At 46.1% G+C, this 21,715-nt stretch overlaps 1 protein-coding gene across 4 annotated transcripts in view; it reads right to left on the reverse strand.

Moving 5' to 3' along the window:
• RanBPM (Ran-binding protein M) overlaps positions 1-21,213 on the reverse strand; it is a 124,591-nt gene extending 103,378 nt beyond the window's left edge. For 2 of the 4 annotated variants that reach the window (XM_053798765.2, XM_070104878.1), the window contains exons 1-5: positions 20,991-21,213; positions 10,755-10,866; positions 8,547-8,642; positions 3,850-3,998; positions 2,265-2,359 (exon numbers count right to left, since the gene is read on the reverse strand). In XM_053798765.2, coding sequence (XP_053654740.2) covers positions 2,265-2,359; positions 3,850-3,998; positions 8,547-8,642; positions 10,755-10,866; positions 20,991-21,186 — 648 coding nt within the window. In that variant the 5' untranslated portion in view covers positions 21,187-21,213. The remainder of the gene's footprint in view (positions 1-2,264; positions 2,360-3,849; positions 3,999-8,546; positions 8,643-10,754; positions 10,867-20,990) is intronic. The other 2 variants (XM_053798766.2, XM_070104879.1) reach the window with 1 other exon arrangement.
• Between the last annotated feature and the right edge of the window lie 502 nt (positions 21,214-21,715).

Here is a 21,715-nt window from a genome sequence, read left to right on the forward strand (position 1 = left end):
TTAAGCTGGCAGTAACAGCCCGGTTGAACAGTCTCTGGTCCACCGTGAGGCCTGGTTATGGACCGGGCTGCAGGGGTGTTGACCCCTGGAACACCCTCCAGGGATATTCGACATGTTTCAGTCTTTGGGACCTTGGAGTGATCAAGGTCTTAAGACTGAAATGTTTTTAATAAAGAGGTTTTAAGTAGTAGTTGCATTTTGACTTTCTAAGCGACAATGACTAAAACAAAATCATACAGAGCATACAAATGTACATCGTACACAAAAAACAAGGACATATCTTGGTTTACAAATATAAATATGTCTTTGTTAACAAATATGAAGGCAAAGACACAAGACACAGAATAACATTTCACTTTGTGAAGCTTCATCATGACTTAGTAAAGGTCAGGAGGAGCAAAAATCCCAATGAAACTCAGCAACTTGTGCATTTAGTTTGACTGGTAAATCGTACCAACAAGTATGGTAGAGTGAGTTTGTAAAGAAATTAATTATCTGTCAGAATAGACACTCACTCACACTCATTCTCACACACACACTTGCTCTCACTCACTTTCTCTCTCTCTCTCTCACTCTCTCTCACACTCATTCTCAGTCACACACTCGCTCTCACTCACTTTCTCTCTCTCTCTCTCTCTCTCTCTTTCTAACAAATTTTACATTTGTTTTCACACAGAATATGCATTAATAATTAAGAATATTTACATGGAGACAAACACAATAAAGAGGAAGACTGTACATCTCAGTCTCCATCTGAGACAATCTTCAGTAGTCACTCTACACTGTTCATCTCCATCTGGGTTTCTTCAATTCATCATGGCCTGTAAACTCATACACATCATTCAGCACCTTGGGGATTAGGAGGAAATTGGATTCAATCCAAGGAGGAAGGGGGGGTCAGATTCAATTCCTTGAAGCACGAGCCCCTCAATGGCCTCAAGCCACCTGCCTTGAAGGGTCAGACTATGCAACATCACGAGCCTGGCCCAGGGTCAGGCTCCTAGAGTAGTGAAACCCTCAAAACTCTTCAAAGGTATATATATATCACTGCCACAGTTTCACATTGTGAGGTAAATAACATTAATATTTCACAAGAGATTCAGAGAAACTGGTTAGCTGGACTTGAGTCCTGGAGGTGGGAGGTACAGTGCATGCACTCTAAAGGAGGGGTTTGTGACATCTGCTGTTTACAGTGACATCTGAACTATTGTATCTGCACACCTCTGGCCAGACAGTGATAGTGTGAATGATGGTTAAAATGCTTCTTTATCTGGTCACCCTGCCTTGGTGGGAGAAGGTCAGTGTGTTAAAAATAAAAATAGCATTCTTCACCTTAAATAACAAAAAAAGGCACAATACCGTGACTGGAACGATACACAAATAACCCACACATAAAAGAGAAGCAGCTTACGACAACGTTTCGGTCCGAGTGTGACTTTGTAAATGGTCCAAGTCGGACCGAAAAGTCGTCGTAAGCTTCTCTCTTTTATGTGCGGGTTATTTGTGTATTCTTCACCTTGTTCAACCAGAATCCCACAATTCTTCACTGTATTCAACCTAGCTTCAGCCCATAAAGAGTGAATTATTATATCCATGAGGGTCATACACCATCTGAATAATGGGAAGCAATTAGTTCTGAGCCAAGGTGGTGTGTTAATTCCTTTGATCAAGATGACACCAATGGTACATCACTTGTACACACTCCGACACTCCTTCAGGAGGCACTGCCAGGGTCACCACATAGAGAAGACCCAGGCCAGGACCTGTCCTCGCAAACCTACATGAACCTGAACCAGCATAAGACTCCCCTTCTCCTCGAAGGGACAGTGTAAAGTACTTTTCCTTGAAGGGACAGTGTAAAGTACTTTTCCTTGAAGGGGCAGTGTAAAGTACTTTTCCTTGAAGGGACAGTGTAAAGTACTTTTCCTTGAAGGGACAGTGTAAAGTACTTTTCCTTGAAGGGACAGTATAAAGTACTTTTCCTTGAAGGGACAGTGTAAAGTACTTTTCCTTGAAGGGACAGTGTAAAGTACTTTTCCTTGAAGGGACAGTATAAAGTACTTTTCCTTGAAGGGACAGTGTAAAGTACTTTTCCTTGAAGGGACAGTGTAAAGTACCAAAACAGTTAATTTATCAGGGAAAAATTTCCCTGCATCAGACAATTTTTCTTCACAAACGACAACAGGTCAAAGATGACAAAAACAATGATGGCAGTTTTGTTAAGGTCTCAAAAAATTACTCCATGTATTAGAGCAAATACTCACCGGTAAATCTGTAAATGCTACACCAAGGTAATGTCCATTTTTTGTGTAGAAACAAACATTATCGATGAGGTTGATACCACAGCCAATTACATCACCTGAAACCAATAACAAATGTCACAATACAAAACTTGGGATGAAATATATTCAAAAACTGTACTTGAACCATCTGGCAATATAAACATTTTCGATACCTGATATTAAATAGTTACAAACATTAGCATAAATAAATTTCCTGTAAGCAATTCTTAAATACACCACATTTTCAAGCATATAAGGTAAGCTTTTTTTTCCCCACAAGAAGTCTTTGAAAATTAGTCTGTGCCTTGTATACTCAAGGTCAGGGTCAAGGGAGCGCTTTGTGTTACACTTCAGCAGTTGTTTACTAATGTTATGTTACAACGGCTTGGAAACATTGTGCCAGCAAGCAGCTAACATTTGTGCACTTCATATATCAGAAAGTACAGCACAGCCTCTCCTCACTTAGCGATGGAGTCCCATTCCTAAGACCATGTAGGTAAACGAATTTGTTGCTGAGGAGCACACTATAATGGTAGTGGGTTTGTGTCAACCATCTTTGATATTGCTTTAATGTCACCTCTGCACCATTTATAACATTTCTGGTATATTTGTGTTTATACAGCATTGTACTGTACATATATTGTAATAAACAGAATTGAGGAAATCAGCTCAAATATACATCATTTAGGTATGCATGCTGGTCAGAGAGTCCACGGTAAGTCCGAGTTGTTGGTAAATGAGTACGCTGCTAAATGAGGAGAGGCTGTATTTATATCCTTCTCCACCACATTACAGGACAAGTGTTCATAAAGCAACTTCAGCTCATTCAGATAAGCCGTGACTGGTAAATTTGGGTCTACATAAGAGAGAATACGTCTGTGTAGTAAGTGTGTACTATAAAAAAAAATCCTGCAGCATGCAGTACATGAGAAAAAGCTGCGACCATGTTTTTGGTGTAAAAAACAGCACCTTTGTGGCGTATTTCTGTATGGTTTTATGGTTGTACAGTGGAACCCAGCGAATTCGCGGTTCCAAATTCACAGATTTTTCCTTAGAACCAAACTGATAATTGTTTGTGGAATTCCCTGCAAATTCACAGAATTTTTTTGGCTTTTTTCATGGCAATATATAATTTTTTATGCATTTTAATGCTAAATATTAAGAAAAATATAATTTAATAATTTTGTAACATAAATATTAACAAATTCAGCAAATTTTCCATATAAAATATAATACTGTATAAATTTTTAGTGCTGTAGAGAGAACGAGATCAATCATTATCAGCGAGTACCCGCACGTTTAACTTTACTTTTACTAAATTATTACCATATATTTGTCGTACATATACCAAAGAAAACGGGGCTGCATGAATTACAGAATACCACACAAAGTGGGGTTGCATGAAATTGGGTGAAACTGCCAATGCATAAATACTGCCATTGGGTTAAGTGTATTCTAACCTAACCACTCTGTAATCTGGCAAAATCACCAATCTGGCACCCTACAGATCCCGATGATGCTGGATTAGTGATAGTCAACCTTTATCATGCTAAAATATTATTAATACCTGTGGTAAACGTTGGGCCGTAAGGATGGCCACTACCCGAGGAACAAAAGGAATGCCCGTCATCACCGTGATAGCCAAAGGAATTTTTGTCCCACCCCGGCAAACGGTTCATATTGACACCTTGTGATGAAAGACCTATACCCATGTACCTGTAACAAAAAACAAACAAAAATTAGCAAGGACGATAAGTAGTAATACCATGACTGGAAGAACATACAAATAACTTGCACTCAGGAGAGGAAATTTTTGATGCTTTGGTCCATCATCCCCTGACAAGTCACAATTAAATTAGAAAATGGAATAGTAGGCCTGAAGACAGAATGGGAGGCACGCAGGAAGAAAATAATATTAATAGCAGTGGAAGTAATAATAGAAGTAGTGCAGCACAGGTTGTAGTAGAAAACAGGAAGCAGTAGTAGTAGTAATAGTGTTACTATGGGTAAAAGTAATAGTGTGTAAGTGTAGTAGTAGTAGTGAAAGACATAGTAATGGTATTAGTAGTGGTACTACATAGTGAAAGAACAGAGGAAACCCAAGGACAGGACAAAACCCACCAAGGTAGAAGACAGGAAAGACAAGGAAAATACAGAAGGCAGTACAAGAGGAAAAGAGAGAAGGAGGCTAGGTCAGATTAAGTGATGAATGTTCAGAAGATTAGAGCATTTGACAACATAATGAGAAAGATAGACATCAACAGACTACAAAGCCAAGACTAAAATTCAAGTTGGAATGTTGTGAATAAGCACTGTTTTGATAAGATGGCATCTGTGAAGAATAGAAGGTAGACAGTTTTAGCAGAGGACGAGTTGATAGGATGACTGATCTAGAACATGACAGGAAAGAAAACTGTTGGTGTCAGGAAGATGAATACAGTGGACCCCCGCTTTACGATCACCTCCCAATGCGACCAATTATGTAAGTGTATTTATTTAAGTGCGTTTGTACGTGTATGTTTGGGGTCTGAAATGGACTAATCTAATTCACAATATTCCTTATGGGAACAAATTCGTTTAGTACTGGCACCTGAACATACTTCTGGAATGAAATAATATCGTAAACCGGGGGTCCACTGTACTACTTTTGTGCTCTGTCAGAAAAAGAGCAGCCTTCCAGTGGCTTTCACTATGATAAAACTGAGATTATCATCTAGAGGAACATTAATGAAGAGAGACACATCAAGACACAGCATCTTACACGTCACGTGTAGTTGAACACACTTAATGAAGTCTTGAAGGTGGGCAGGAGAAAACGAAGAAGAAAAAAACAGGGGGGAGAGTTTTGGCCAGCTAGGAAGCAAGAGGATAAGAGAGAGAAACACAAATAACCCGCACATAAAAGAGAGAAGCTTACGACGACGTTTCTGTCCGACTTGGACCATTTACAAAGTCACACTAACCAGAAGTGGAGCAGGACGGCTATATATAGGCAGAAAGAGGTGGTGGTAGTAGTAGTAGTAGTACAAGAATGGTATATAATACCGACAAGATGAAATTAAGACACATGCGCAACACCCGGGCATCCCTATCGTAGACGTTTCGCCATCCACTTCTGGTTAGTGTGACTTTGTAAATGGTCCAAGTCGGACCGAAACATCGTCGTAAGCTTCTCTCTTTTATGTGCGGGTTATTTGTGTATCGTTCCAGTGACGGTATTGTGCCTTTTTTTGTTATTTAAGAGAGAGAACCTCCAGAGGAAAAATGATGAGACAAAGAGGAATACCAGCTTTATGAGTTTTAGGAAGACTACAGTAATAAGGATGAGATGGACAGTAAACACAGGAAAGCTGAATAAGATCAAAATCAGAACAGAGATGAGAGAGAGAATGAAGTTTAAGGTTTAAAGTTCTCTTAATGCAATCAAGAAGGTTGGACATGAAAGAAATGTAAATGCACGAGTCAGAGATTAAGGCTTCTACTTTTTGAAGATAATCCTTGTGATTAATGACAACCACCAAATTGCCTTGTCAGAACCATAACAATATCAGTAGCAGATTTAAAATTGATAGTGATGAGGAAGGTGGTAATTCTTAGAAAACAGACCAGCAAGGGAAGGACTAAAACTTTTGAAGTTCAGGAGAAAGTGACAGAAAACATTAGTAATGCAGTCAGTGAGGGAGAATTTAGAGCAAGAAATGTTAGAAATAATACGATGTACCTTGTTGTATACAGGCATACCTCATTAATAGGGCATTCACTTTTGAGTGCTTTGCTAATATGGCACTTTTCAATTATATTCACATTTATTATTTTCAGCACTTGCCTTGCTCTTAAGATGGCTTTTGGTAATTGTTAATTTATTACTTTTATCTGCATCTTATTTTTTTTTTTAGGCCTAGTGCTATTGTACATTTAATAAATAATAGTGTAAACATAGGTAGTAGGTTGGTGTAGGTAGTAGGTTGGTAGACAGCAACCATCCAGGGAGGTACTACCGTCCTGCCAAGTGAGTGTAAAACGAAAGCCTGTGATTGGTTTACATGATGGTAGGATTGCTGATGTCTTTTGTCTGTCTCATAAATATGCAAGATTACAGGCATGTCTTGCTACTTCTACTTACACTTAGGTCACACTACACATACATGTACACATTTATTTATACAAACTCATCTGAGTTTTCTTTGATTTTATCTTAATAGTTCTTGGTCTTATTACTTTTCCTTTTATATCCATGGGGAAGTGGAATAAGAATCTTTCCTCCGTAAGCCATGCGTGTTGTAAAAGTCAACTAAAATGCTGGGAACAATGGGCTAGTAACCCCTTTTCCTGTAAAGATTACTAAAAAGAATAAGAAGAAAATTGTTTTCTTTCTTTTTTGGGTCACCCTGCCTCGGTGGGAGACGGCCGACTTGTTGGAAAAAAAAAAAAAAACATATTTTGAGTCCTGGAGATGGGAAGTACAATTCCTACACTCTGAAGGAGGGGTGTTAATGTTGCAGTTTTATAACTGTAGTGTGAACGTGTCTCTGGAAAGAAAGTGATAGAGTGAATGATGATGAAAGTTTTTCTTGTTTGGGCCATCCTACTTTTTTTTTTTTTTTTTCCAACAAGTTGGCCGTCTCCCACCGAGGCAGGGTGACCCAAAAAAGAAAGAAAATCCCCAAAAAGAAAATACTTTCATTATCATTCAACACTTTCACCACACATACACATTATCACTGTTTTTGCAGAGGTGCTCAGAACACAACAGTTTAGAAGCATATACGTATAAAGATACACAACATATCCCCCCAAATTGCCAATATCCTACTTGCAAGTGAAAAAAAGGTTGTGATTCACTTTAAGGCTGTGATTTGCTTTATGGCAGAAGTCCAGAATCTAGCCTGCCCTGCTAGTGAGGCATGCCTGTAATGTAGAAATGTGCAGGTGCAAATTAAGGTGAACAGTGTCAGAGGCAATGATTGTGAGAAAGTTCCAGAAATTATTTGGGTGAGAGTAAAAAGAGAGCACTTGAATATTGAAAGAGGGTGAAGAGCACCTCAAAACCTTGTGACTTAGTAGAAAGTCAGAGATGCTGGAGTAAGAGGCAAGCATGATCAGGAAAGGGAGTGCCCAAGGTACAGTACTGTGTTATGGAGATTTGGATCCCACTGCTACCACTATTTCTTATGGCAGTTCGGATCCCACTGCTGCCACTATTTCTTATGGGGGTTCGGATCAAACTGCTGCCACCATATATGGAGGTTTGGATCCCACCGCTGCCACCATTTGTTATGGGGGTTCAGACACCACTGCCACCATTTGTTATGGGAGTTCGGATCCCACAGTTGCCACCATTCATAGTTATCGGATCCCACCACTGCCACCATTTGTTTCGGGGGTTTGGAGTGATTAATTACGGTAGCAATGACACAACTGGGTGGTCTGTTATTTTGTACTGACAGAGTAAGATGAAGCCCAGCCTTCAGCACACCTGTCCCTTATCCTGGTCTGATCTTAACTGCTCTGCCTATGACCCAGCTGGGCTGGTAGAAGGGAAGAGTCAAATGACACTGAGTAATGGACAGAGGTACCCCCCCTCCCCCAAATTGGTGAACACATTACTGAAAGGGGAATCTGAGGAAATGGGGGGGGGGAGATTTGTTAAGCAAGAAAGTCAGAGAAAATGAACTGTCTTATGATGCATGGAAGCAACACGAGCAGCTTCTTAAGAACAAAAGAGGTTTAAAGAAAGGATGAAGATCAACGAAACAAAGAACAAGACACTTACCTGTGTGGTCCATAAAGAATGCAGTCATAATAATGCAGATGGAACAATATACAAACAACCTGCACTCAGGAGGGCAAACATTATGAGGTATTGGTCAGTTGGGGGTCCACTGTCAAGTCACATCCTGGATGAAAAGAAGGCAGAGAAGGCCCAAAGACAAAGGGAGGGAGGAGGAAGAGAATAGAGAGAAGGAGAGAAGAGAAAGGATGAGGAGACATTGAAGGGGAGAAGAGGTGAAGGAAGAAAGGAAGGAGGGAGGAGGAGGGGGTGAAGAGGAAGGAGAGAAGAGAAGGGAGAAAGAGGGGGAGGAAAAGGAAGAAGAGAAAGAGGAAGATGAGGAAGAGGTGAGTATAACTTGACAATGATCTAGGATGCTGACAAGATTCTTCCACTCAGTGTAGATTATCTGTATATTAACAAGGAAGGACCTGTGACACTGACACTTGGGTGATTTACCTGTGACCAGCTTCAAGAGGTTCTCCTATACTCACACGAATTCAGGCAGCAAGTCATCCCTGAGGCCAGGATTCACTGGCGACATCCTGACATCTCCATTTTTCTTTTTAGAAGGCATGTCTGTATTTATCCTGTCTCATTTCAGTGATATATATAAAACATTAAAATTAGAGCCTCAAATTACTACAATCATAGCATGTCAGTAAATAATTAAAAAATAATGATCATCACAATGTTCTATCAATACGGAGAGAAGTCATACGAATGAACTTCGGAGAGTGAGAGTTTGTACTCCCAATTCCTTGACATTAAAAATACAGTATACAGGCATCCCTCACTAATACAGCGGGTTAGGCTCCAGACCGCTGCCGTAAAGCAAATCACAGCCTCTTTTTCCTCACTCATCAGCTGCATATAAAAGCCTAAAAACATGTTTACACTATCATTTAAGTGCACAATAGTACTAGGCCTAAAAAAACAAAATGATGAAAAAGTAAAATAATAAACAAAAAATTGACACCTATCAGCTGATGTGCACGTCACCGCCAAAAATAATAAACGTGAACACAATCGAAAAGTGCCATGTTAGCAAAGCACCATATTAGCAAGGTATGCCTGTATATAAATACATATATGTATACACATCTTAGTACTGCATGTAATTATAGTACATTACATTCATGGGGAGCACTAAACCCACATGGGTCATGCAGCACCTGGAGGGGTATGCAAGGTACTTGCTGAATTTTAAGGAATTGGAGCACAGGTCTAATTCCTTGGATCAAGAGCCCCTCACCAGCTTCAAGGAACCTCCATGTCAGGGTTATTATGGTATACAAAAAGACCCTTAAACCTGCAAAACTGAGGCCATGTGTATAAGTTAGGGAAGAAGAAAGGAGAGAAGGGTTGTCAGTTTAGATGAGGGAAGAGGGGAGTGAGTTAAGAAGCTGTGGACAGATCAAAGCAGCATTCTAAGAAACACTGAGAGGGGAATGAGTTGAGGGGCTGTGGACAGATCAAATCAACATTCTAAGAAGCACTGAGAGAGGGGAAAGAGCTGTGCACAGATCACAGCAATATTCTAAGAAACACTGAGAGAGGGGAAGGAGCTGTGGACAGATCACAGCAACATTCTAAGAAACAATGAGAGAGGGGAAGGAGCTGTGGACAGATCAAAGCAACATTCTAAGAAACAATAATATGCCCTGCACTGCTACACATAACACACTCGTTTACAACATGTGCCTTGTAAGTCTTTTGCTAAAGATAAACAAGTTTATTTGATTAGAATACACCGAGGTCACACTGGATAGTTCACTACTTATATGATTACGGTTTGGTTACAGTTCCAGAAAAACAATACAATGCATATTCTTAGGAAAGCCCATTGTAATGCAAAAAACTCCAGGTAGATCAATTAACATAATTACAGGGAAGCATAACCCATAAGGGATATATATTGCTTAGAGAACAAGAGGTATTCAGGTTTGATACAAGGAAAATGCAGCTCTAATTCCCAGGATTCAGAGGCCTTTACCAGCATCAGGCACTTCCACCTCCCCTTCCCCCACCTACCTGGAGTTCATTACCTTTGTAAATTGTGAGTTAATTACCTTTGTAAATTGTGAGTTCATTACCTCTGTAACTTGCTCAGCTATCAAAACTTTGGAGTTGAGTCCCTGGACCAATTATATACCTCTGTAATCTTTTGACTACCACCCACAGGATGGGTATGTGGTGACTACCACCCACAGGATGGGTATGTGGTGACTACCACCCACAGGATGGGTATGTGGTGACTACCACCCACAGGATGGGTATGTGGTGACTACCACCCACAGGATGGGTATGTGGTGACTACCACCCACAGGATGGGTATGTGGTGACTACCACCCACAGGATGGGTATGTGGTGACTACCACCCACAGGATGGGTATGTGGTGACTACCACCCACAGGATGGGTATGTGGTGACTACCACCCACAGGATGGGTATGTGGTGACTACCACCCACAGGATGGGTATGTGGTGACTACCACCCACAGGATGGGTATGTGGTGACTACCACCCACAGGATGGGTATGTGGTGACTACCACCCACAGGATGGGTATGTGGTGACTACCACTCACAGGATGGGTATGGGGTGCATAATAAACATATTAAACTTAAAACAACCCTTCCCCCACCCTGCCATCCAATAAAGGAATTGAAGATTAAATAGCTGCAGATTCTAGTAAACTTACCCATCTCTGCCTTTACTGACAATTTTGACCTCATAATAATAGAGACCACAGGCAGCTGGTATTGGATTCGTGGCACGGACACTAGCTGCATCTTTGTGATTCTTGCCGTGCCCTGCAACAAAAAAAACATTGGACAGTCAAATTTTTCATTTTTTATTCTCTTGTTCATTAATTTAAGAAAAAATGGGTTGTTTACATAAAATATTAATTGACAGACTGAGAAACAGAGAGAAAGAAAGAAAGACAGAATTGAAAAAGCAGATGATTTTGTTCGTATTATAAAACAGGAGGGTTAGTAACCCAGGATAACCCAATAATCAGGGCCAACACCCAAGTACCTACTTACTGCTAGATGAACAGGGGTAGCAGGCACAAGGAAACATTTCAACTCGTGCTGAGGACTGAACCTTGGTCTGTAAATATGCAAGCCAAGGCTGCTACCGACCAAGTCATAACAAAGAGCAAAGTCTAAACATCAAGGTAAAAGACCGAACAAGCAAGTGATAGCTAGGGGAGGTCAGGAAAGACTATGGCACCACAACCTCATCATAAAGTCGATAGTACAGTACTAGTCTTTCTGGCTCTATTCAAGACCTACAATATAAATGTGTGAATGTCACTTATGTTCGCTACTATGTATGTTCATTCACATTCTATTACACAGTGTGGCATTCATCAGACATTTGACCATCTGTGGCTTACTTATGCAGAAAAGGACGAGATCATTGGTCTATATAAATAGATCAGAGGGCACCAATAGTTGCCTGAACCTTTCCCTAGTTACAGTACACCAGTGTTGATCATATTAAGCAGATTAGACGGGGCATTCTCAAATTACAAACAAAACCTTCCGAGGAAGAAAAAAATTCTGTGATCAATTAAAGAGAATACTTACAAATTTTCAAATACACCTACCATCCGACTTATGACCGAGTTCAGTTCCGAGAAACCGGTCGTAAGTCGAAATGGTCATAAGTCGAACTTTACTACTGAATATCAGCAAAACAATTTTGTAATGACTTTATTTTATTGTTTTATTTTGGTATGTTTTACTTTACTTTTTATGTTGTTAGTACTGTATTTTATACTGTAAGGTTTAGGATAAACACTGTACAACACAAATAGTTTTTTATTTCCCAGAAATTTGGCATAAAAAACACGGTCGTAAGTCGAGTGGTTGTAAGTCGAGCAGGTAGTAAGTCGGATGGTAGGTATACGTGGATGATAATATGGTAAACATGTTATTTACAACGTACAATTGACCAAAATTACTATATGTAGCTGTAGTAGTGTGAACAACTTACAAAACACCTGTAGACAAAATATAAAAAGTGAAAAGTGGTTTTTCTGGATTTGACATGCTGTTGGAGTGGTAACATTTACGGAGGGATTCGGGGAAACTGCTAAGAAACACTGGAGTCCTGAAGATGTGACAAGAAGAGCTTTCATCTGCTCCTCTACCTACAAACAGCCAATTAAAATTATGGTGAATGACATTAATAAAACAATGCTGAGATGCTGTTTTGAAGGAAAAAAACTAAAGAAACTGCAAACCAAATATAGGAGACTTATTGTTCATATATATCACTGTATAGTGCAGTTCTGTATTATTATTATTATCACACTGGCCGATTCCCACCAAGGCAGGGTGGCCCAAAAAAGAAAAACTTTCACCATCATTCACTCCATCACTGTCTTGCCAGAAGGGTGCTTTACACTACAGTTTTTAAACTGCAACATTAACACCCCTCCTTAATACTGGTCGTCAAATATTTAGCTTTACTGCATAACTGTTCCCACAATATATAATATTACTGAACATAATAGTGGCCTTCAATTTATTATACCCATGAACTGCAACCAACTTGCTTGTTATGTAGAATCAGTCATGAAAAACACTAGTGTAGATCAAGCTATGATAATATTTTGCTTAATTAATGTTAACTTTATAAAGTTCTGACACAATCCAAATAATGCAAGGTAATGCAAGGCTTCCAGCATAAACTGTAGTCATTGATATGCATAAGTTACCCTTAATGTCCTCTCTCTCAAGGTCAGTCGACCCAACATGATCGCTTACATCCTTCACATTATTACAAATTCTGGCAGATTTCAATTTTGTCTGCTCTACATTCATTTTTTCTTCTACAGCAAAGCCATTTTTTTCCTCCAATCATATATCATCCTCTGTAGCCAATTGAAATGCAACAGAATCAGTAATCAAGCATGCAACAAATACAACTTTTTTGTCAAGTCTAGTGCTATCACCAAAAGATGACAATACAGTGGAACCTCAAATATCGAACTTTCTTCGGTCCAGAAGTCTGTTCGAGTGCCTTTACCAAATGAATTTATTCCCATCAGGAATAATGTAAATTAGATTAGTCCATTTCAGACCCTTAAAAATACACTTATAAAAGCACTTACAAAAATACACTTACATAATTGGTTGTGTTGGGAGCAGTTCAATTTTTGAGGTTCCACTGTACTTATTAGATTCAGGGGGAAGAGCTAAACCCACAGAGGTAATAAGGTTTGATATGAAGGAAAGAATAATTAAAACTCCTCAAATCAAGAACTTCTTGGGGTTATCCTAGGTAATTTACACATGTTACCTGTACCTAAATAAAATTACAGCAACAAGGCACCGTCCCCCCATCCCTTGAAGGTCTGTGGCACTGTAGTTTGCATTAGTGTTACAGTTAAGTCCCGTATAGTGTTACAGAGCTGTCATTCACCAAGGGTACAAGAATGTCACCTTTGCCATACTGCTACATAACGTGATGCTCACTTGACCGGGGATAACCGAGCTACACGTGTGTTAACATTCACCATAGGTGAAGGGTGATCACAAACCCAAAACTTATTTATGCACTATATAACCAGTACTGTAATAATTTATGTATACTTTGAAATTTTGAAAACAGAAAGCTGATTGCATATCTGTATTTCCTGATAGAAGGGGAAGTGCCAAGAGGAAGCCTTGGAAGGGGGGGCTTCAGCCCCAAAATATTTTCTCAGGCCCCAAAAGCCTACACCCCCTCAATAAAAAACAGCATTAAAACTGCTTCAAAACAAGTCTCCAACCTTTGATATACCTTTGAAGAATTCTGAGAGTTTTCTACTCCTGGAGCTAGCCAGGTCAACCAGGTTGTTGTTGCTGATGTCCCACTGACCCACATGTCCATCACAGTCTGGCTGATCTGGCACCTTGTGAAGACACTTACCAGTTTCCACTTGAAGACTTCTACACTAGCCTCCCTTCCTTAAGCTTAATCTTGATATTTTCTGTATCTCCAGCCAGCGCCTCCTTCCGTATTTCATATACACTGGCCTCTTTGAGCAGCTGTGTGATTCTTCGCCTTCGCCTGTAGAGGGAGCATCTCTCTCTAGGTTACATCTTCTCATTTTTCTTGGAGGAATGTGTCTTGAGTACACCTCAAGTGGCACATTATTAATTCTTTCCAGGCTAAGGTTTGGATCCGTGTTGTTTAGGATATCTTCCCACCTTGTTTAGTTTAGGACAGGGTTAATCTGATCCCACTGTATGTCTCTATTACTGAAGATGAATTTGGTGAAGGACCCTGATAGCCATCTCATTTTGCCAGTCAGGAGCCCTGCACATACATGTTTGTACTTCTATTCTGAGTGTATTGTCGTTGATATTGTTATATTTAGTGCCAGATCATCATCATGCAATATTATAATAAAAAAATGAGTGGCAAAAGAATGGAATAGTTTAAAAGAGGAGGAGGCGGAGGTACAAGAAGCTACAACCTGGTTAATGACAAGAATAGAACAAGACTTTCCTTGGACACTTTTGATTTTCAGAAAGCTTTTCCTGATCACACACAGTGATGGCACTAACAAGAGGGGGGCCTAAGGGGGCTGAACCCCCATAATCACCAGCCCTCCCAAAATAAAAATAACTTAAGTTTCAAGACAAGTCCCCTAAGCAAATCAGACTATTTAGGTAAAGGGACACATAAGTATAATTATCATACACGGTGTAAATTATTATGTACTATGATTAGTCTGGCCAAAATGCCTCGGCATGATAGTGGCTTTCTTTGTACAATGGAACTTGGTTTTCGTCTGGTTTGGGTACTGTACAATTCGGTTTTTGACCACATTTTTCGGCAAAATTTTCCCAGCGGCTGTATGAAACAGTCGTTTGGAAATCGTCAGTACCAGGCCTACCTGCAGGACACGGCCACTCATATGTTTGTGACAGTCTGACTTTGTTACTCATAGAGGGTGGTAGTGATGGTGGTAGAGGGTGGTAATGATGGAGGTAGAGGGTGGTAGTGATGGTGGTAGAGGGTGGTAATGATGGTGGTAGAGGGTGGTAATGATGGTGGTAGAGGGTGGTAATGATGGAGGTAGAGGGTGGTAGTGATGGTGGTAGAGGGTGGTAATGATGGTGGTAGAGGGTGGTAGTGATGGTGGTAGAGGGTGGTAGTGATGGTGGTAGAGGGTGGTAGTGATGGTGGTAGAGGGTGGTAGTGATGGTGGTAGAGGGTGGTAGTGATGGTGGTAGAGGGTGGTAGTGATGGTGGTAGAGGGTGGTAGAGGGTGGTAGTGATGGTGGTAGAGGGTGGTAGTGATGGTGGTAGAGGGTGGTAGTGATGGTGGTAGAGGGTGGTAGTGATGGTGGTAGAGGGTGGTAGAGGGTGGTAGTGATGGTGGTAGAGGGTGGTAGTGATGGTGGTAGAGGGTGGTAGTGATGGTGGTAGAGGGTGGTAGTGATGGTGGTAGAGGGTGGTAGTGATGGTGGTAGAGGGTGGTAGAGGGTGGTAGTGATGGTGGTAGAGGGTGGTAGTGATGGTGGTAGAGGGTGGTAGTGATGGTGGTAGAGGGTGGTAGTGATGGTGGTAGAGGGTGGTAGTGATGGTGGTAGAGGGTGGTAGTGATGGTGGTAGAGGGTGGTAGTGATGGTGGTAGAGGGTGGTAGTGATGGTGGTAGAGGGTGGTAGTGATGGTGGTAGAGGGTGGTAGTGATGGTGGTAGAGGGTGGTAGTGATGGTGGTAGAGGGTGGTAGTGATGGTGGTAGAGGGTGGTAGTGATGGTGGTAGAGGGTGGTAGTGATGGTGGTAGAGGGTGGTAGTGATGGTGGTAGAGGGTGGTAGTGATGGTGGTAGAGGGTGGTAGTGATGGTGGTAGAGGGTGGTAGTGATGGTGGTAGAGGGTGGTAGTGATGGTGGTAGAGGGTGGTAGTGATGGTGGTAGAGGGTGGTAGTGATGGTGGTAGAGGGTGGTAGTGATGGTGGTAGAGGGTGGTAGTGATGGTGGTAGAGGGTGGTAGTGATGGTGGTAGAGGGTGGTAGTGATGGTGGTAGAGGGTGGTAGTGATGGTGGTAGAGGGTGGTAGTGATGGTGGTAGAGGGTGGTAGTGATGGTGGTAGAGGGTGGTAGTGATGGTGGTAGAGGGTGGTAGTGATGGTGGTAGAGGGTGGTAGTGATGGTGGTAGAGGGTGGTAGTGATGGTGGTAGAGGGTGGTAGTGATGGTGGTAGAGGGTGGTAGTGATGGTGGTAGAGGGTGGTAGTGATGGTGGTAGAGGGTGGCAGTGATGGTGGTAGAGACAACCTCTCTTCCCTCTCCCCTCCTCACCATCCTCCATAAGCCAACAAGAGTCTTCAATAAAGGTAAAAGTTATTTAAATGCTCATTTATCCATTTCATTAGTCCTTTATATTTATTTCTTGTTTTCTGTAAGTAAAACTATAGTTATTCTCTATAAAAAGTATTTTTTGTTAATATTTTTGAGTGTCTGGAATGGATTAATTGGATTTACCTTATTTCTCATGGGAAATATTGCTTCAGTTTCCGTCAAATTCGATTTTCGTCAGACTTTCTGGAACGAATTAATGACAAAAACCAAGGTACCACTGTACACATAATTATAACTGTGTCCATTTGTTTACATTCAAAATATCACTACTGTATCTAACGAGACCTTGGGAGAGGTGTGGTGTGGAGCCCAGCAGGTGAGAGGTGAAGGTGTAGCAGGTGAGAGGTCACAGCAGGCATGACGTGAGGGGCCCCAGCAGGCGAGGGGGTCAGGGCCCCAGCAGGCGAGGGGTCAGGGCCCCAGCAGGCGAGGGGTCAGGGCCCCAGCAGGCGAGGGGTCAGGGCCCCAGCAAGCAAGAGGTCAGGGCCCCAGCAGGCGAGAGGTCAGGGCCCCAGCAGGCGAGAGGTCAGGGCCCCAGCAGGCGAGAGGTCAGGCCCCCAACAGGCGAGAGGTCAGGCCCCCAACAGGCGAGAGGTCAGGCCCCCAACAGGCGAGAGGTCAGGCCCCCAACAGGCAAGAGGTCAGGCCCCCAACAGGCGAGAGGTCAGGCCCCCAGCAGGAGAGGGGTCTGGCCTCCAGCAGGAGAGAGGTCTGGTCCCCAGCAGGAGAGAGGTCTGGTCCCCAGCAGGAGAGAGGTCTGGTCCCCAGCAGGAGAGAGGTCTGGTCCCCAGCAAGAGAGAGGTCAGATCCCCAGCAGGAGAGAGGTCAGGCCCCCAGCAGGAGAGAGGTCAGGCCCCCAGCAGGAGAGAGGTCAGGCCCAAAGCAGGCAAGAGGTCAGGTCCCCAACAGGCAAAAGATCAGGGCCCCAACAGGCGAGAGGTCAGGGCCCCAACAGGCGAGAGGTCAGGGCTCCAACAGGCGAGAGGTCAGGGCTCCAACAGGCGAGAGGTCAGGGCCCCAGCAGAAGAGAGGTCAGGGTCCCCAGCAGGCGAGAGGTCAGGCCCCCAGCAGGCGAGAGGTCAGGCCCCCAGCAGGAGAGGGGTCAGACCCCCAACAGGAAAGAGGTCAGGCCCCGAGCAGGAGAGAGGTCAGGCCCCAGCAGGAGAGAGGTCAGGGCCCCAACAGGTGAGAGGTCAGGCCCCCAGCAGGTGAGAGGTCAGGTCCCCAGCAGGAGAGAGGTCAGGCCCCCAGCAGGAGAGAGGTCAGGCCCCCAGCAGGAGAGAGGTCAGGCCCCCAGCAGGAGAGAGGTCAGGGCCCCAGCAGGAGAGAGGTCAGGGCCCCAGCAGGAGAGAGGTCAGGGCCCCAGCAGGAGAGAAGTCAGGGCCCCAGCAGGAGAGAAGTCAGGGCCCCAACAGGTGAGAGGTAATGCCCCCAGCAGGCGACCGGTCACGCCCCCAGCAGAGGAGAGGTCAGGGCCCCAGCAGGAGAGGGGTCAGTCCCCCAGCAGGAGAGAGAGGTCTGGTCCCCAGCAGGAGAGGTCAGATCCTCAGCAGAAGAGAGGTCAGATCCCCAGCAGGAGAGAGGTCAGGCCCCCAGCAAGAGAGAGGTCAGGCCCCCAGCAGGAGAGACGTCAGGCCCCCAGCAGGAGAGAGGTCATGCCCTCAGCAGGAGAGAGAACTGGCCCCCAGTAGGAGACAGATCAGGCCCCCAGCAGGAGACAGGTCAGGCCCCCAGCAGGAGAGAGGTCAGGCCCCCAGCAGGAGAGAGGTCAGGCCCCCAGCAGGAGAGAGGTCAGGCCCCCAGCAGGAGAGAGGTCAAGCCCTCAGCAGGAGAGAGAACTGGCCCCCAGTAGGAGAGAGGTCAGGCCCCCAGCAGGAGAGAGGTCAGGCCCCCAGCAGGAGAGAGGTCAGGCCACCAGCAGGAGAGAGGTCAGGTCCCCAGCAGGAGAGGTCAGATCCCAAGCAGGCAAGAGGTGCAGGCCTGCGAGGGCCCAGAGGGTGAGAGGCAAGGGTCCTGGCAGGCGAGGGCAGCAGCAAGCGAGGGCCCCGACAAGCAAGGGGTCCAGCAGGCTAGGGCGCAGCAAGCAACAAGGTACAGCAGGTGAGGGGTCCGGCAGGTGAGGGGTCCAGCAGATGAGGGCCCAGCAGGTGGGGGTCCAGTAGGTGGGGGTCTGGCAGGTGGGGGCCCAGCACCTGAGTGTCCAGCAGGTGAGGGTCCAGCAGGTGAGGGCCCAGCAGGTGAGGGCCCAGCAGGTGAGGGCCCAGCAGGTGAGGGGCCCAGCAGGTGAGGGCCCAGCAGGTGAGGACCCAGCAGGTGAGGCCCCAGCAGGTGAGGCCCCAGCAGGTGAGGGCCCAGCAGGTGAGGGCCCAGGTGAGGGCCCAGCAGGTGAGGGTCCAGCAGGTGAGGGTCCAGCACGTGAGGGCCCAGCAGGTGAGGGCCCAGCAGGTGAGGGTCCAGCAGGTGAGGGCCCAGCAGGTGAGGGCCCAGCAGGTGAGGGCCCAGCAGGTGAGGGCCCAGCAGGTGAGGGCCCAGCAGGTGAGGGCCCAGCAGGTGAGGGCCCAGCAGCTGAGAGCCCAGCAGGTGAGGGCCCAGCAGGTGAGGGCCCAGCAGGTGAGGGCCCAGCAGGTGAGGGCCCAGCAGGTGAGGACCCAGCAGGTGAGGGCCCAGCAGGTGAGGACCCAGCAGGCGAGGGCCCAGCAGGCGAGGGCCCAGCAGGCGAGGGTCCAGCAGGCGAGGGTCCAGCAGGCGAGGGCCCAGCAGGTGAGGGCCCAGCAGGCGAGGGCCCAGCAGGCGAGGGCCCAGAAGTTGAGGGTCCAGCAGGTGAGGGCCCAGCAGGTGAGGGCCCCGCAGGTGAGGGCCCAGCAGGTGAGGGGCCCAGCAGGTGAGGGGCCCAGCAGGTGAGGGGCCCAGCAGGTGAGGACCCAGCAGGTGAGGACCCAGCAGGTGAGGGCCCAGCAGGTGAAGGCCCAGCAGGTGAGGGCCCAGGTGAGGACCAAGCAGGTGAGGGCCCAGCAGGTGAGGGCCCAGCAGGTGAGGGCCCAGCAGGTGAGGGCCCAGCAAGTGAGGGCCCAGCAGGTGAGGACCCAGCAGGTGAGGGCCCAGCAGGTGAGGGCCCAGCAGGTGAGGGCCCAGCAGGTGAGGGCCCAGCAGGTGAGGGTCCAGCAGGTGAGGGTCCAGCAGGTGAGGGTCCAGCAGGTGAGGGCCCAGCAGGTGAGGGCCCAGCAGGTGAGGGCCCAGCAGGTGAGGGTCCAGCAGGTGAGGGTTCAGCAGGTGAGGGTCCAGCAGGTGAGGGTCCAGCAGGTGAGGGCCCAGCAGGTGAGGGCCCAGCAGGTGAGGGTCCAGCAGGTGAGGACCCAGCAGGTGAGGGCCCAGCAGGTGAGGGTCCAGCAGGTGAGGGCACAGCAGGTGAGGACCCAGCAGATGAGGGCCCAGCAGGTGAGGGCCCAGCAGGTGAGGGCCCAGCAGGTGAGGGCCCAGCAGGTGAGGGCCCAGCAGGTGAGGGCCCAGCAAGTGAGGCCCCAGCAGGTGAGGGCCCAGCAAGTGAGGGCCCAGCAGGTGAGGGCCCAGCAAGTGAGGGCCCAGCAGGTGAGGGCCCAGCAGGTGAGGGCCCAGCAGGTGAGGGCCCAGCAAGTGAGGGCCCAGCAGGTGAAGGCCCAGCAGGTGAGGGCCCAGCAGGTGAGGGCCCAGCAGGTGAGGGCCCAGCAGGTGAGGGCCCAGCAAGTGAGGGCCCAGCAGGTGAGGGCCCAGCAAGTGAGGGCCCAGCAGGTGAGGGCCCAGCAGGTGAGGGCCCAGCAAGTGAGGGCCCAGCAGGTGAGGGCCCAGCAGGTGAGGGCCCAGCAGGTGAGGGCCCAGCAGGTGAGGGCAAAGCAAGTGAGGGCCCAGCAGGTGAGGGCCCAGCAAGTGAGGGCCCAGCAGGTGAGGGCCCAGCAGGTGAGGGCCCAGCAAGTGAGGGCCCAGCAAGTGAGGGCCCAGCAGGTGAGGGCCCAGCAGGTGAGGGCCCAGCAAGTGAGGGCCCAGCAGGTGAGGGCCCAGCAAGTGAGGGCCCAGCAGGTGAGGGCCCAGCAGGTGAGGGCCCAGCAGGTGAGGGCCCAGCAGGTGAGGGCCCAGCAAGTGAGGCCCCAGCAGGTGAGGGCCCAGCAAGTGAGGGCCCAGCAGGTGAGGGCCCAGCAGGTGAGGGCCCAGCAGGTGAGGGCCCAGCAGGTGAGGGCCCAGCAGGTGAGGGCCCAGCAGGTGAGGGCCCAGCAGGTGAGGGCCCAGCAGGTGAGGGCCCAGCAAGTGAGGGCCCAGCAGGTGAGGGCCCAGCAAGTGAGGGCCCAGCAGGTGAGGGCCCATCAACAGTGCGTCGCAATCAGCTGATCGCACCAACAACAAAGAACCAGGACCCTCTTAACTGTCCTCCAATATCTGGCCATTGTGGCCACTTAGGGGCCACAGGGACGACCAGGGGCCCCAGCGAGGCCTCATCTACCTATCTACCTTCAAGGGACGCCCATCTACCTCGGACTACAAATAATATCAACGCCAATATTAATATAAACAAAGAGGAAAGGCAGAGTCACTTACCCTTATAGTGAACTCTGAGATTATTTTGTGTTAAACCGATGAAGCTGTACTTGTCCTTGCTGCTCCAACACCTTGGAAGGGGCGTCTCCTCTTCATTAACCATGGGGTAGAGTGCCTTAATAGGGTCGTGGCCAGTGTGAGGGCCAAAGAGTGGTGGCTCGACGCTGCACCTTCCACTACTCGTCGCCATTTTCATTTCTTACTGATGTTCTTATAATATTTCTCCTAGACCTTGAAATCTAAGTCTGAAATTAAGTGTTGTAAAATTTAGTAACATCATATGTTTTAGAGTATGTGAGATTTATTTAGCTACTGAATAATTGCTGGGGGAATAAAAGTTTTGCGCGACTCGGTATTCGTACTTTTTTTTGTCGCATTTGTACAAATTTGTGAAAAAAATAATTCTGGATAGTCCTTGTAATGGCGGTCTTTTCAAAATTGATATATATTCTAGACCAACCTTACTAGGCAAAACTTTTACACCAACACATTGTATAAAATGCAACTCTTTTTGTGACACTCCGTAGTAAAATTACAATGACGGGATAAAGTTATTTTGAGTGAGTTATCCCTATAAAAGACAACAGGAGAGAGATGGTGGGTAATTTGTGGTCGAGTTAGTCAGGGGAAGGTGACCATGTATCCAGTATTATATACGTCATCACATCCTCTTATCTCATCTCTACTACACACACATCTTCATCTTACATCCAACATTTTCACTA

This window comes from Cherax quadricarinatus, chromosome 95 (genome assembly GCF_038502225.1).
Source record: "Cherax quadricarinatus isolate ZL_2023a chromosome 95, ASM3850222v1, whole genome shotgun sequence".
Classification (NCBI taxonomy): domain Eukaryota; kingdom Metazoa; phylum Arthropoda; class Malacostraca; order Decapoda; family Parastacidae; genus Cherax; species Cherax quadricarinatus.